Source organism: Spermophilus citellus (assembly GCF_964194105.1).
Source record: "Spermophilus citellus genome assembly, chromosome: 4".
NCBI lineage: Eukaryota > Metazoa > Chordata > Mammalia > Rodentia > Sciuridae > Spermophilus > Spermophilus citellus.
Genome location: NC_138185.1, coordinates 52,158,508 through 52,173,051, shown reverse-complemented (window position 1 = coordinate 52,173,051; position 14,544 = coordinate 52,158,508). Strand labels below are relative to the sequence as shown.

The 14,544-nt window shown below is 35.4% G+C and overlaps 1 protein-coding gene across 3 annotated transcripts in view; it reads right to left on the bottom strand.

Annotated features, from left to right (window-relative positions):
* MTMR10 (myotubularin related protein 10) overlaps positions 1 to 14,544 on the bottom strand; it is a 54,293-nt gene that overhangs the window by 23,186 nt on the left and 16,563 nt on the right. For all 3 annotated transcript variants that reach the window (XM_081291248.1, XM_081291246.1, XM_081291247.1), the window contains 3 exons: positions 8,597 to 8,687; positions 1,995 to 2,169; positions 40 to 127 (listed from right to left, as the gene is read on the bottom strand). In XM_081291248.1, coding sequence (XP_081147374.1) covers positions 40 to 127; positions 1,995 to 2,169; positions 8,597 to 8,687 — 354 coding nt within the window. The remainder of the gene's footprint in view (positions 1 to 39; positions 128 to 1,994; positions 2,170 to 8,596; positions 8,688 to 14,544) is intronic.

Sequence of the window (14,544 nt, the reverse complement as noted above, 5' to 3'; positions counted from 1 at the left end):
GGATATCAGCATCAATCACATCCAACAGAAAGCACTTACTGGCATCCTTCTTCCAACAAAAGAATGGGAAAAGATTTTCAGATCTTGGTCTGCTAAAGAACTTGGCACTACAAAGTATTCTGGAAGGCTGGAGAGGAAAAAAAAAAAAGAGAGAGAGAGATCATACATGAGTCCTGTACTCAAGACAGAACAATGGACTGTGGAGAACTCATCTATAATTAAACAAATTTATCCCTACTTAATGTGTATTCCACTTAATAGCCATGTTGGTGAGGGGCACTGATGATCCTGCACTTCTCAGTCTGTAATTTGTGAGGTGGTCAATTCTCACAAATTTAAAATTTACAGCATGAGAAAAATTCTTTAAAACAAAATATCTTCCAGAAGACTAATCAAACACACGCTAGACTACTAATCAAACATGCACTCTCTTGAAAGGCTATGGGTAAGAAAATGCCAGGTGAACAAAACAAACCCCATAAATCTACCAAGAAATTTTAGCTACTGTTCTCTTATTTTCATCATCTATCCTATTCATCCCTTTAAAGCACTGTCAGACTCTAGGATACAGACCAAACAACAATTACTAGTGTGTGTGCTCACTGCAACCTCAAAAACAACAACAACAACAACAAAAACCCTCCTTTTTTTCTTCATTCTGCCTGGAAGATGGACAGAGGCAGGTTATTTAGGCCCTATAATATGCTTCTTACATGTATACCAGGACAGAATGGCCACACAGGTCAAATTCAAGAGGAAGTGGAAGACAACAGCTACATGCCCCAACATACATTCCCCAGATCTGTACACTTAAAAGTTCCCAAAGTTCCCAGTACTGGATCAACCAGTAATAACAGGGTAGCACATGTTAAGGTAATTATGTGCATGAACCACTGAGGATATCAATGATCTTAAAACATTCCAAAACTTTCACCAGTACTAAATGATATTAGACAAATTAAAAAAAAATTCCTGGTCACTTATGAAGGATTCTAGTGAACTAGCTCACTATTCTAAAAAGCTGTAAGTAAAGGAGAAAAAGTAAAGATGTACACTGCTTTTCTTGTATGAACTGTATTTAGGGTATTATAGAGCTGTTGGGAAAAAAAAAAGTTTGATAGAAAACCAAAAGATGACAGAATTAGAATATGACTAATATTAATCCTTAATAAAATGATGGATTAGGTAATCATCCTCACTCTTAGTGAAAACTATTTTTGCAGCTAAAACCCTGATATAAAAAAGGTAAATCTGCACTGGATGAAGCAGGCTGACAGCTCTATAGCCTACTGGTCAGTGAGCACTATAAATGTATGGGGGTGGAGAGTACACAGGCAGACACAGAAAAAGAAAGACAAAGTGAGACAACCTGAGAGAGACAGAAACACACAGACACACCAAATGACTGGCTGGAGACTGAACTTAATATACCAGGAGGCACAGAGCACCATCTAATGAAACATTCTTGCCAAAAATACTAAACCTGGATCCAATTGCACCTCTAGAGCTAATGTTTTAGAGGAAATACAAGAGGTAGAGGATATCACAAGGAAAAAACAAGCAATATCTAGAATGGAAAATTCTACAGAACAAATGACCTGGCTTTGTTTGCAAATAAGTGCTAAGTATAAAGGAGGTAGGAGAAGACCATTTACATTAAAAAGGCTAAGAAATATATGAAGCAAATTCAGCATAAACTTCTTTGGACTTTGATGTGAACAAACCAACTTTAAAAGATAATTACAAAATAAAATACAAACAAGCACTGATCAAATTATTCTTGACAATAAGGAGTAAATGTCAACTTCTTTCAAAGGATAATTGGTACTACGAAATGTAAAAAAGCCCTTATCTTTGAAATAATATATCTGTTAAAACATTATTTAAAAATATTCTTTTAACCATAACCTGAAAGTTATCAAAGGCAGAATTTTATTATTCCTCTCAGAAAAGTCACTTCGAGTTATATACAATATTGTTAAAATTGGACTCACCAAGTAGATATCATGTAACCCTCATTAATAGAACAAACTCTCCACCCAGAAGCACCAGTCCTCTTGATCTCTCTGTCCCAATCTGAGTAAGTTTCAAATAGTGGAGTTCTCTGGCCACTAGCTCCATTCCCTCCTCCTCCTCCACATCCTGAGGGTATTCCATTAATTTTGTTAGCTGCAGGAAAAGCAATATTATTAATTTTTAAAAAATAATTTATTTTTTTAGTTGTAATTGGACAGGAAACCTTTATTTTATTTATTTATTTTTATGTGGTGCTGAGGACTGAACCCATGCTAGTTGAGTGTTCTACTGCTGAGCCACAACCCCCAGCCCCAATATTATTAATTTTAACAGTTACATTTTGGCCACATTTGCTCTGCTCTTTCTGTGCCTCCTGCCACATCCATGCTCTGATGTGGTACCTCATCCCTGCTTTATCTTTCAATATTCCAAGAACAGTCTTACCTTTTCCATTTAAAATTAACTAGTCTCATCCTTATCCAACTCTTTCCTCACTCCTTAAATGTCTTTGATTTTATTTCTACTGGCTCTATCTCCTCTGTCTTCAAACACAAACAGGTCAGCTTGTTTCTGAAACTAGTTTAATTTGATCGCACAGGTTCCACTCTAGCTACTATGCCACATATTTTTCTTCCTTCCTTTTACTGACCACCTTCTGACATGGTGAAGAATGCCTGCTTGCCCATATTTCCTCTCCATATATTTTATCCTTATATTTCAATTATCTTCCATCATTATCATTCTAGGAAAACTATTCCTGACCACCCGCTGCCTGCTCATTTTTTCCTTAACCCAAATCATGGGGTAAGCCCAAGATATTTGCTTATTTTCTCCACATATTTTGCCTGAAAAAATGAACCATTATTTCTGTTCTCAAGCCTAATCTTTCCTTTTTCTAATACCAACTTCTCATCTATCTACCATTAGAAAATTCTTAGTATCCTGCATTTACTCCATTTGCCTTTGAAAAGCTCACAAAGTTGTTTATACTGCACTAGAGAGCTGGTCCCATATGGAGATTTCAGCTGGTATGTATGTGGGAGGCGGGGTGGGGGGCGGGCAGGCTTGAATTAGCAAGATGCCTTCCCTAAGAAAAGAACACAGTCACAGCTGGGAGCACCTGCAAAGTGGCTAGATAAAAAGAAGATGCCTCAATATTAAGGCAGATCTGCTCTGGGGTGACATATGCTACAATTCTTCATGGCCCAGTGTCTTGATGCCACAGGCTGCCAACTGTGTCAAGTTGCCAGGCTGACACCCCTGATTGGATATTCTCTACTTGAATCCACCAGTGGCTTAACACAAGACATAATGCCCTGAAAAGATGCTTAGCCTCTTGCCCAGAACTTTCAATCATGCTCATTTTCTGGTGGAATCAAGCAAACCTAAATGGCTTCTCTTGAATTCAAAGAGCCTTATATAATGGTTTATTTACCATTATTCCCAAGTCCCATACTTCCCTGTAGACACACAAAAAACTCTCCCACGAACATGCCTTGCCCATTCCTACTGATTATTTATTAACTCCTGGTATAAGTCAGGTATTTTCTGAGAACCTATAATGTACTAAAGCCTGAGAGCAGAAAGATAAATATAAAGATAAAGATAAGTGCTTTCTACTTTGAAAGTACTAAAAAGACAGTAGGGAGTTAAGTGTAATAATCACAGTACACTGGATGTCTAAGTACAGTGAGGATACAGAAGAGGAAGCCCCAACGCTTCTGAGGAAAGCTGGGCCAAGAAAGGCTTTATGACTTGACCACACTTAAATGGAGTCCTCAGGAATGAACCATAAGTCGCCAGGTGGCTGGTAAGGAGGCATGCTGGGCAGAGAAGAACATTTAAACAGCACAGTACAATTGTAAATCATCAAGTAATTAAATTCAGCTAGAACGTAAGGGATGCAAGAGGTGGTGGAAGGCAGGATAGAAGATTAGATAAGGCCTAGACTCCAGATCTGTGTTGCCTCAAAGTGTAACCACTAGCAAGCCACATGTGTCCATTTAAATTGAAATTGAAATGAAAATGAAATAATAATTTTAAAAAGCCAGTCCTTCAGTTGCACTAACCACATTTCAAGTGCTTAAAAACACATTTGGCTAGACAGTGCAGGAGGGAACACTTGTTTTGTTTTGTTTTTGTAACAGGGATTGAACCCACGGGCGCTTAAAAACTGAGACACACTCCCAGCCTTTTTTTATTGAGGCAGGGTTTCTCTAAGTTGTTTAGAGCCTTGCTAACTTGCTGAGGCTGGCTTTGAACTTACAATCCTCCTGCTTCAGACTCTCAAGTTGCTAGGACTACAGTGTATGCTACCGCACTTGGCTGACCATGCAAGGTTTTATTTGTCACATTTGGAATTCTGCACTTTATCGTTCATATGGCACTGGAATTAACTCAGTTGATTCTGATTTTGTCAGTGTGTTAAGAATCAATGTGTTAATAAGCCTATCATCATATTCACACTATCTCAGCATTTTCTCTGGGTAATACAACAACTAGAAATGTGCTGGGTGACTTGGGAGTTGTCAGCTCTCCAGAACACAAAGTCTGCATGGACTTTTCAGGTAATTCTGAAGCTATACAGTGTTCCAGAGCACCAAAACACAGAAAGCTATTCAACATTAGAAAATCTAAGCAATTTATCATATGACTAAAGGGGGAAAATCGATTCATTTCATTTGACAGAGTTTGACACATTCGTGATTTAAAAAAAAAGCCTTCATCAAATGAAATGAAAATTTTAAATGAAAATTTAAAATTTTAAATGAAAATTTTCTAGACTTGATAAAGGGTATTTATCAAAAATACCTTGCAAATAGCATTATCATTAAAACCAAAGACAAAAACAATGCCTGCTAGCATTACTGCTATTCAACATTGTACCACAGGTCCTGGACACACAATGGGATAACTATACCATCAAAAAGGAAGCGTAACAAACACACTAAAGATTTTGGAACAGGTATGTGAATTTGTGAACAGTTTGGTAGTATGCCACTAGCTAAGGGTCTAAAACTGAATAATTTTTAGTGTTTTGAGTTACAGACTTTAATAATTAAGGTGAAAATGTGCTATTATTTCTCTGGCCAAATTTAGCCAGCAGATTTATCCAAGAACAGACTGATTTTGCTGAACATAAAGTGAAAGCATATATACGATCCTGTGTTGTTATTTTAAATGTTTCTCATGTTCCAATCCTGTACATTTCTCAACAGTTGGGACTAGACCTTTATTCATTCTATATTTTCTTCAATGAGAATTCACTATTGATTGGGTAGCAGATTCTCAATGTGGTTTTATAGTCTGGAAATTCGAATGCTGCCCAGAAAGCTCCCAAAGCCTAATGCCAGTGGTCTACTCCATGTGGGGCACCCTGAGGGGCTGGAGCATCAAACTGGCAAAGTGGGTCATCTCAGGAGACCTGGCTTCTCTGACAATTACCTGACTGAAATTTTATGACACAGCTCCTCAGCAGAATAAAAGCGAAACTAGTTACTAAATGCTTCTGGCCTTGGCCATCTTCTGTGATATAATTCAGAAGTCTAATCCTAGACTGTGAGATTATTTTAAGGAATTTCTACTTAATTGATCCTACTGACACTTAAAACAGCCTAAAGCAAATATCAAGGAAAGATATTAAAAATGGTCAACATATGAAAAGAAAGCCTATAATTCTGATCATAAGGCAGAAATTAGAAGTAAAAAACAATAGTGAAGAAGATATAAAGAGAATTGTGATCATTAATAACTTCAAAATAGGTGAGTCAACAAAATGGTTCTTAACTGCAGATTCTATGGGCCTGTGCCACAGTCAACATAGCTGTATTTCTAAAGACTCTTCCAGTGATTTTGATGCACATGGCTAGTTAAGAACTACCAATATTCAAGTGATTAGAGCATTAGTCACAATCATTTAGAGCTATACTGAGACCCTTTAGAGAACTGACAAGTGACAACTGTGAAAAAATTCCTACACTGTTTGACATGGATTGTGTACATAGATTTCAAATAAGCACTTAAAAAACCTAATATCAAGGTTTGTGTTACTTTTTAGTTATATAAAGTTAACAATGTTCACTGAAAAGTCATATAGTCTGATGTGAAGCTACATTCTACTTTCAGATTACATCACACAGCATTTATAAGCATGTCTGTTATGACCTAGAGTTGCTGATGCTGAGCCTACAGACAACTTCATGAGGTTTTCAATTTTTTAGTCCAGAAGCATAATCTGACATCTTATCAATTTAATAACAAAGATGAATCTGTATTTTTGACATTATTTGCCCAATAATAATCTGACTGAGGAACACAGAATCCTCATAGTTTCTTTGACGTTAAAAGAGAAAAACAGAATTATTATTGCTTGTGAGAAATGTCTGGAAGCCTGTAGGAGCAACACATCTTCCTGTACAGAACTGGTTTTTACTAATGTGATACTGGGTCTGAAAGAATACCTCAGAATGCTTAAGGCCAGCTAAGGGATTCTTTTCCTAGATAACTGCAGGGGACATCTTCCAACTTTGAATCTTAATTGTGCAAACAGCTTTATCACCTACCTGCCTGCAAAAAGGACTTCTTTAATCCAGCCAATGAATCAAGGTGCCATCCAGAAGTTCAAGAGTGGATTATTGGGCATCTTTCACTCTCAAATTAAGAATTCTGACTGTAGTGTGTGGAAATTTCAGGCTTCTTTTGATCTTAAAGATGCAGTTTATGCTTCTGTAATAGCATGGAAGGATATTAACAGATGGTACCCTATGAAGATACTGAACAAAACTTTGGCCAGTGTTATGTTTATGAAGTACTTGCTGAAGAAGAAGGAATCCGAAGGATGTAATAACAAAAAGTGTTCCTGAATATTTTAAGTATTAATCATCAAATTTTATCAAGTTATATAAAGAAATGAGAAGAACTGATTGGCAGAAAATCTAGGAATAAAAGAGTTATGAATCGATAAACAATTTAAAGTATAATAAACCAGAGATGCCCACAAGGAATGAACAAAGGAAAATGTGAAAAGTAGTAAAGCAGGCATCAGGTTTCCAACTGTATAATGAAGCTGACTGTATTTACTGAGCCCAAGTAATTATATTCTTGCAGAAATCATGGATCTGTACATGAAACTAAATCACTGCTGTCAGAGAAAAGTAGCATGAAGAACTGGGCTATATTAAAAACAAACTGAACTAGGAAATTGAAGACTATCTCCTACAACCCTGTACCTCTTGAAACTTTCATTTCAGCTACTCTCTTGCAACTCTATATGAGGATCTATATGAGGATCTAACCTTGATGATCACTGTTCTGTAGCCTGATGATGATCCAAAGAAACAGTTACATGACTAATGGTATAGGCTCTATACTGCTTTATTTTTAGGCAGTAAGTGAATTTACTTTTTATTAATACAAACTTAAAAAAAACTGTGTTGCTCAAGCCTAAGCTATAATTAATATACATTTTAATAAGAAAAGTTAAATATTTTTGTTATTCAATTTCTATACAGTCCAGGATAAAAGCTGTTCTGTGCACATTATTTTCATACATCATCTTTAGTGTTGATTAGTATCTTTTAAAGTAATGAAAGTGTAGTTATACCATATGCATTTGTGGACACTGTGTACTTATACTACATTTTAATGCATTTATAATATAGTGATACTGGAATACTTTAATTATATAGGTTATTTCAATTATATATTTTAATGTAATACATATATAATTCCAGTACAATTAATAATCTGTTAGCCCCAGGCTATGCTGGCATGAATGGATCCTTCACTATAAATACACAATTGGTTTATTTTTCTTCCTTAGACAGTGAGAGAACACATGATTCAGTCAGCAAGTCGATGTGCAAGTTGCTAATAAACAAGGGGGCTAATAGGAAACATGGGCTCTTTTCTCCATCCTTTTATGAATTTTAAAACATGGTTGATTAAAAATTACATGGCATATAAACAGGATGTACAGAATGACATGATCATCTAGAATTTTCCTTGGTGATATCATGGCTGACACAAAAATATGGACAAAACTATTTTACTGTCACAAAACTGCCTAGAAGCTACCTGTATTTTTAGCAAAATGCTCATTTTCCTCCCTGCAATTTTATTCATAAATATAAAATCAGTATTTTGACAATCTTAATGAACTCCACTTCAAAACTTCAAAAGTTTTGAAGCATTTCAAGTTTTGCATAAAATCACACATTGCCAGAAGAGTTTATATGCTTTCAACTCTTTTTAAAGTTAAGATTACTTTGACTCAAACTACCAATTAAAAAGGGTAGAGGTTATATTCTTCACTGCAAAATATAAGCCAGTGACTGGAGGTAAACTATATGACTTTTATGAGCCCATATTTTCAGCTGTTTACAAGTTTTTCCAGGTTTTTTTCAAGGAAAAAATATGGCAAATGTTGGCTTTTGCAGTATATAGTGCTTACTTTTCTAACAATTATGAAGCTAATAATTCTACAGTTGTTAAAGCCCATGTTCATGGAGGCTTCTGATAAACATAAGAATAAAATTTACACATGTAAAGTTAGTCACAAATTTAATATTTTCATATTTACCTGAATTGTGGTATTTTTTCCCAACATATTCAAATGCAAAGAGTAGCTGGAGGTCTGTTGGCTGGGAATAATGAGCTATTGCAAGGCATACCTAGGAAAAATTCTACATTTAGAATTTGATTTTAACACACTTAGTTAAATGAAATGTACAATAAGGCCTTGGTCACTGGGAGCATCATCCTGGGGCAATGACTACAGTACTATTTACATGCTTTCTGTTGACCTAGAATGTGAAGGGGCTCCTGAAGGCCAGATATCTCATTCATTGTTGTGCTCCCAAGACATTGTTTAATCTTTAGTTGGACCATGATAAGTATTCAGTATGTATATGCTAAGTTGAAATTTAACTGTAAAATAATTTTATTCTAATAAATGAAACTTGAATGCAAAAGAAGCAAAGAAGCAAAAAGTAATGACAACATATTCACTTCAAAAAAAAAAAGTTTCAATCTTGGTGGACCTTTAGGCTTAATATAAGGCATGAAATTTTAATGTTTACACTTCATGTATTGAAACAAGATTTAAATTTAATAAAGAAGCCACAATCAAAAAATAGTTAAAACCAACAAGAAACTCAAAAAAAAAAAAAACAGGTGGCACAGAGAAATATATATATTTTAAAAAAAAACAAGTTTACATAAAATGGTTTGAGACTGTGCTCTGTGTTTTCTAGTTAAACAGATCAGGGACTAAACTTAAGTTCTCGTTCTAATCAAGTCCTTGCTGCACAATCCATGTGCAGTCAATTCCTGTCTCCCAGCTTGTTTGCTCATCTGTGAAATGAAGATAATATGTAGGCTGTTGCAAGTATTAACAATCTTAATGCATGCTTGGCCTTCAGAGGAACTCTGAATGTGGAAATATGGCTGTTATTCTCAACTGCAACTGGTTAGAATGAAGAACGATTGTCTATAAGTATAAAACCTACTAGATTGTGGGAGAAATGTCTTCAAATGAACAAAGAAGGAAGAAGAAATTAAGACACATGCAAAGCAAGAAATGCAGAAGACCTTATTTAAAAAGATTAAGTAAGAAGGTAAAGCACTAATCAAGAAAGATATACTTTCAACAGTGAGCAAGCAAGAAAATTTGAGTTGTTAGTTCATGTCAAATCAGTGGTGTCTGGAGTAAAGGAAGGCAAATTCCATTAACCTGTAAGTATGTGTCAGTCTGTTGTTTAAACTACATTTTAAAATCTTATAAAGAATGAGCATATCCTATCTTACTAAATTGAAATATACAACCAAAGTGTCAGAATTTATCATGAGTTTTGACCAAAAAGAAAAAAGGCAACTTCCTTAAACTGAGTTATTTCACATTTCGATGCTTATTTAGAGAGCCTTCTGTGAGAATCCCACTTAACAAAATTTAGGAGATGGGTATATACATTCTCATTCTTAATCTGTTCAATAGTCTTCCTTTAAGTACTTCTAAGAGCAAAACTACTAAAATCTGTACCTTGATAAGGTCCTCATTATTTCCTGTTCCTCTGGCCAGATACATAGTTTATAAGCTTTGTTGCATTTTTCACTAGAAATTTTCATGTTTGTCCCTTTTGCTACACTGCCATAGCCACATCGTTAAACCATACTCACTTTATGGCACCTTGGTGGGCTTTCCTACATTCTAGAAATCCCCAAGACTTAAGAATTCTCTTCTATAGATATAATTTTGGCTAATAATTGTTATCTGCTGATTCCCAGGTACTTGCATAATAAATTAAATCTCCTAATTCTTGTTCCATCACAAAACTGGCTCTCCTCACCAAATAGCTCTTAACTTCCCAAAATTCCCTCAGTAGTCTGTGGTCAGAGAAAATGTTTTGTACACATTCTGTCTGACTTGGCTCCAGGCATCTCCTGTCATGCTCATTGCTTGGAAAATCCTTCTCCCCCTCTCAACCAACCATGCTTTCTTGGAAACTGTCATGTCTGTTCAACACAACTTTCTTCCCAAGCCTTGCTAGACTGAGCCAATGTCAGAGTATTAATTCCAGAAACCCCTGCTGTCTCCAAGCAATGACAGTTCCAATATAAAGTACCTCTTTAGTGCTTATATAGCTGTTCATTCAAAGTATACACATAATTTTCATGAGTATGGATAAAAAGTAGCATGTAGCTGGTCCTTGATCATATTTTTATCATTAAGTTCAATTCCTTCAGGGTAGATGCTACATTTCACATTCATTCAACAAATATTTATTGAGCATCTACCATATTCTAAGCCCTAGGGATGCAGTGAACAAAACAGATAAAATCTACATCATCATTAAACTAACAGAAGACAGACACTAAACAAGATCAACAAGAACACAAAAATGGAAAGTTAGATAATTATAAATGCTAAAGAAGCAGGGAAGAGAACTATGAAGTTTTATAGTGAATAGAAGAGGGAAGCATGTTAAAAATTTAGAGAAGACCAAGAAGACCTCTCTACACAAACTCAGTAAAGATCTGAAGACTTCCACATTTTGTAGCATCACTTCAGTAGCTTTCTGAAGGTGTACTACATCAAATAGTGTCAAAAATACTAGTCGACAAAATTAGTCACTAACATTAATGCATATGCTCCTGACCACTAATACTAGCATATTTCCATCTCTCAGACAATTAAAAAGCAGTCACGTGCCCTTTTTATGCAAAAGAGATTCACAGATCATTGATAATGCAACATGTCTTTTTGTGGCTATGAGGCAAAAAAGAAAAAAAGCCTATCTGCAAAGCAAACCCCAAACAGTCTATTTCTCTCCTTAAAAATAATAGTATAACATTAAATTAGGAAAAAAATGAGTATGTCCAATAGTATATACATTTAAAGAAGACCATAAAAATTATTGTGAAACTGAAACTCAAGTTTAATGACTTCCACAGTGGTTCATTTTCTTGTACTATGGGCTGGGGGTAATTAAATCTGTTGTTCATTAGTGTAATTACAAGTGAGCATAACTTATTTTCACATAACCTGAGTAAAAGGCATCCTAGGTACATACAAAGGCACATACAAACTTGTGTGTCTAGATGACATTCACACTGTTACTGTGGAACACTCTGAGAAGAGAAAGAAAGCCAGATATTCTTTCTTTTGTACTTTTACATAATACTATTTTAAAAGTCTATGTCTAAATTCCTAGCTTCCATTTCTTCAGTTCCTGAAAGACTTTTTAAAAGTAGGTCTCATTTCCACACAAAATTATTCTTATTTTGCAAGTATTCCCTAGGCAATTAAAAATTTTAGAGAAACTCCAGCACTACAGCTGATAATTTCTCTAAGACCAGCTGGGAGCACAGCACTGAGAAGCTCAAATCCAGGAGACACTTAAATTTCTAGTTCCACCACATTTATTACCAAAACTGGTTTCCTGTATTTCTGTGGTCTGAAAGCCAACAATGAGTATCTGATTCCTTGGCAAAAATGATAGTCCAGGAAAAGGCCAACCTGTTATTTAATTAGATTAACTGAATCCACTTCTAGAAAGCATGCCTGAACAAGTGGCTCACAATTAACTAAATTAAGAATAAATTAGAGACAAAAGGCATATCTTTAGCTTAACATCCATCCATCTATATTTTTAAAATGATAAATTGTTTAAAATAATCCTTTTTCCTCCTTGTTTTAAGTAAAGAATTCTTCAAAAGGAAATGGGTAGCTCAAAGTTGCTACGAGATTAGATGTCCAATTTCCTATCATCACATTCCTTCTTCCTTCATATAAACCTTTCCCAAATAACATTATTTTCCCATAACAGCCCAAGGACAATGAGGATGAATGATAATGGATGCAGCTGCACAAAGTGATCTAATTTAGTCAAAACACATTGCAAGAAAACCAACTAGACAGGTTTTAGAGCAACATTTAATAAAATATGAATCAATTTAGTATTCTGAGACTTCATATTCCAAACAAGAATTTAAATGCTTTTGATATTTCAAAACAAATTGATAGTTCACCCAGAGAACTCCAAGCATACATTTGATAATTTTTAAACAAATTATAAAACAATTTTCCAGAGAAAATTTAGCATTCAAAAGCTTCCAAAGGTAAAAATGAGCCATAACTTCTGAATTACTAATTTTAGATTAAAAAAAATTTTTAATTGAAATAAGAGTATGCCAGAATTTTTTTTTTTTTTAACTCACAAAGCCATTAAGCTTTGGTAACCACACATGATTTGAACTCTGTGTTTGAAAATGTAAGAATCAGAGAAAAAATTCCCTACATACATTTTTACTTTCCCTCATGACTGTATAAAATACAAAGAGTACTTCCTTCAGGCCTGAGATAACATGCTTTTTATATTTTAAGACAACAGGTTGGGGCTGGGGATGTGGCTCAAGCGGTAGCGCGCTCGCCTGGCATGCGTGCAGCCTAGGTTCGATCCTCAGCACCACATACAAACAAAGATGTTGTGTCCCCCGAAAACTAAAAAATAGATATTAAAAAATTCTCTCTTTCTCTCTCTCTCTCTCTCTCTCTCTCTCTCTCTCACACACACACACACACACACACACACACTCTCTCTCTCAAAAAAAAAAGACAACAGGAAAAGGATTTTTGTCAGAAACTTGTTCTTGGGAAAGGGAACTAGCTTGTCCTATGTGGATGTGTCAATGAAGACTTCATCATTCACCAGCTGTACAACAATCAAGGGAGATCCTGAATTTACAGAGAGAGAGCACTTAACTATGTTTTGTTCACTTGGCAACTAATCATTTGTGGGAGGACAGCTTTTGTGCTACCACTTTGCACTGTTATTTAATATTCATTTGTTTCCGCTTTACTTTCTCAATTAGACTGAAACCCTTCAGGGAAAGAAACTGCATCTTACACCTTTCTTTCTAACTTGCAAAGTTTAGGACACTGCTTCACATGTCAAAAAGACCTAAGTCTCAAGACCTAAGTCAAATAATTATGATTTCCATTTACTAAAATACTGTCCTCTAAAATATACGATAGGAGTGGGAGAGTTTTAACTGGTAGGAGTATTGGCCCAAATACATCAATTTTTCATTTTAAAAATTTTATCCTAACTTGATCTCACAAGTTCTGTGTGGTCCCTATTCTTAAGATTCTATATACATATTTTTTTCTTTGTGGGTATGGGGGGGGTTGGTACTAGGATTTGAACTCAGGGGTGTTTAACCATGGAGTCACATCCCTAGCCCTTTTGATTTTGAGACAAGATCTCACTAAGTTACCTAGGGCCTCACTAAATTGCTGAGGCTGGCTTTGATCTTGTGATCCTCCTGCCTCAGCCTCTTGAGTCACTGGGATTACAGCTGTGGGCCACTATGCCTGGCGAGATAGTATATATCTTAAAGTTAACATTTTCATAAAAGGGTTCTTGCTGCTTTAGTCAATGAAATATAAATATAAATTTAAGTCTGAGAAAGTAACTTGGCTAAACATTTTATGTATAGTGTACTATCTAATCAATTCTAAAGCTTTTCTATATAAGAATAGGCATCTCAAATTGGAAATGCCATAATCACATATAACAGAATCAAATGGCTGAATGTGACCTTAAAAGTTATCAAGTAAAATTTTCAAAAATACAGCATTCTGAGAAACAGCTATAGAGATTTGGTTTGAAAACTTTTAGCCACAGGCTTGCTATCACTCTGCTGGACAGCCCCAGTGATCATGCATTTTCACATATTCACCTCATGTTTGCCTTCCTGTGAAGAAACTGTTGGTTCTAATTCTAAAAACAGATCAACTACCTCATAACCATTGTATATGAAGATACCTGCCTCAAGATCTTTTTGACAGCCTCATTTGATATCAACAGAAACTTAAGCAGCGAGTCTACTGACCATGAAAAACTAATGTGCTCTTGCTGGCCCAAAGACTGCTTCTATTCTAAGAGAAGGCAGAGTCCTAGTCCATTAAGACACTGTTGTTCTAGTCTGGTTCATGGGAGCACACTTTCCTCTGGAAATTCTGTTACT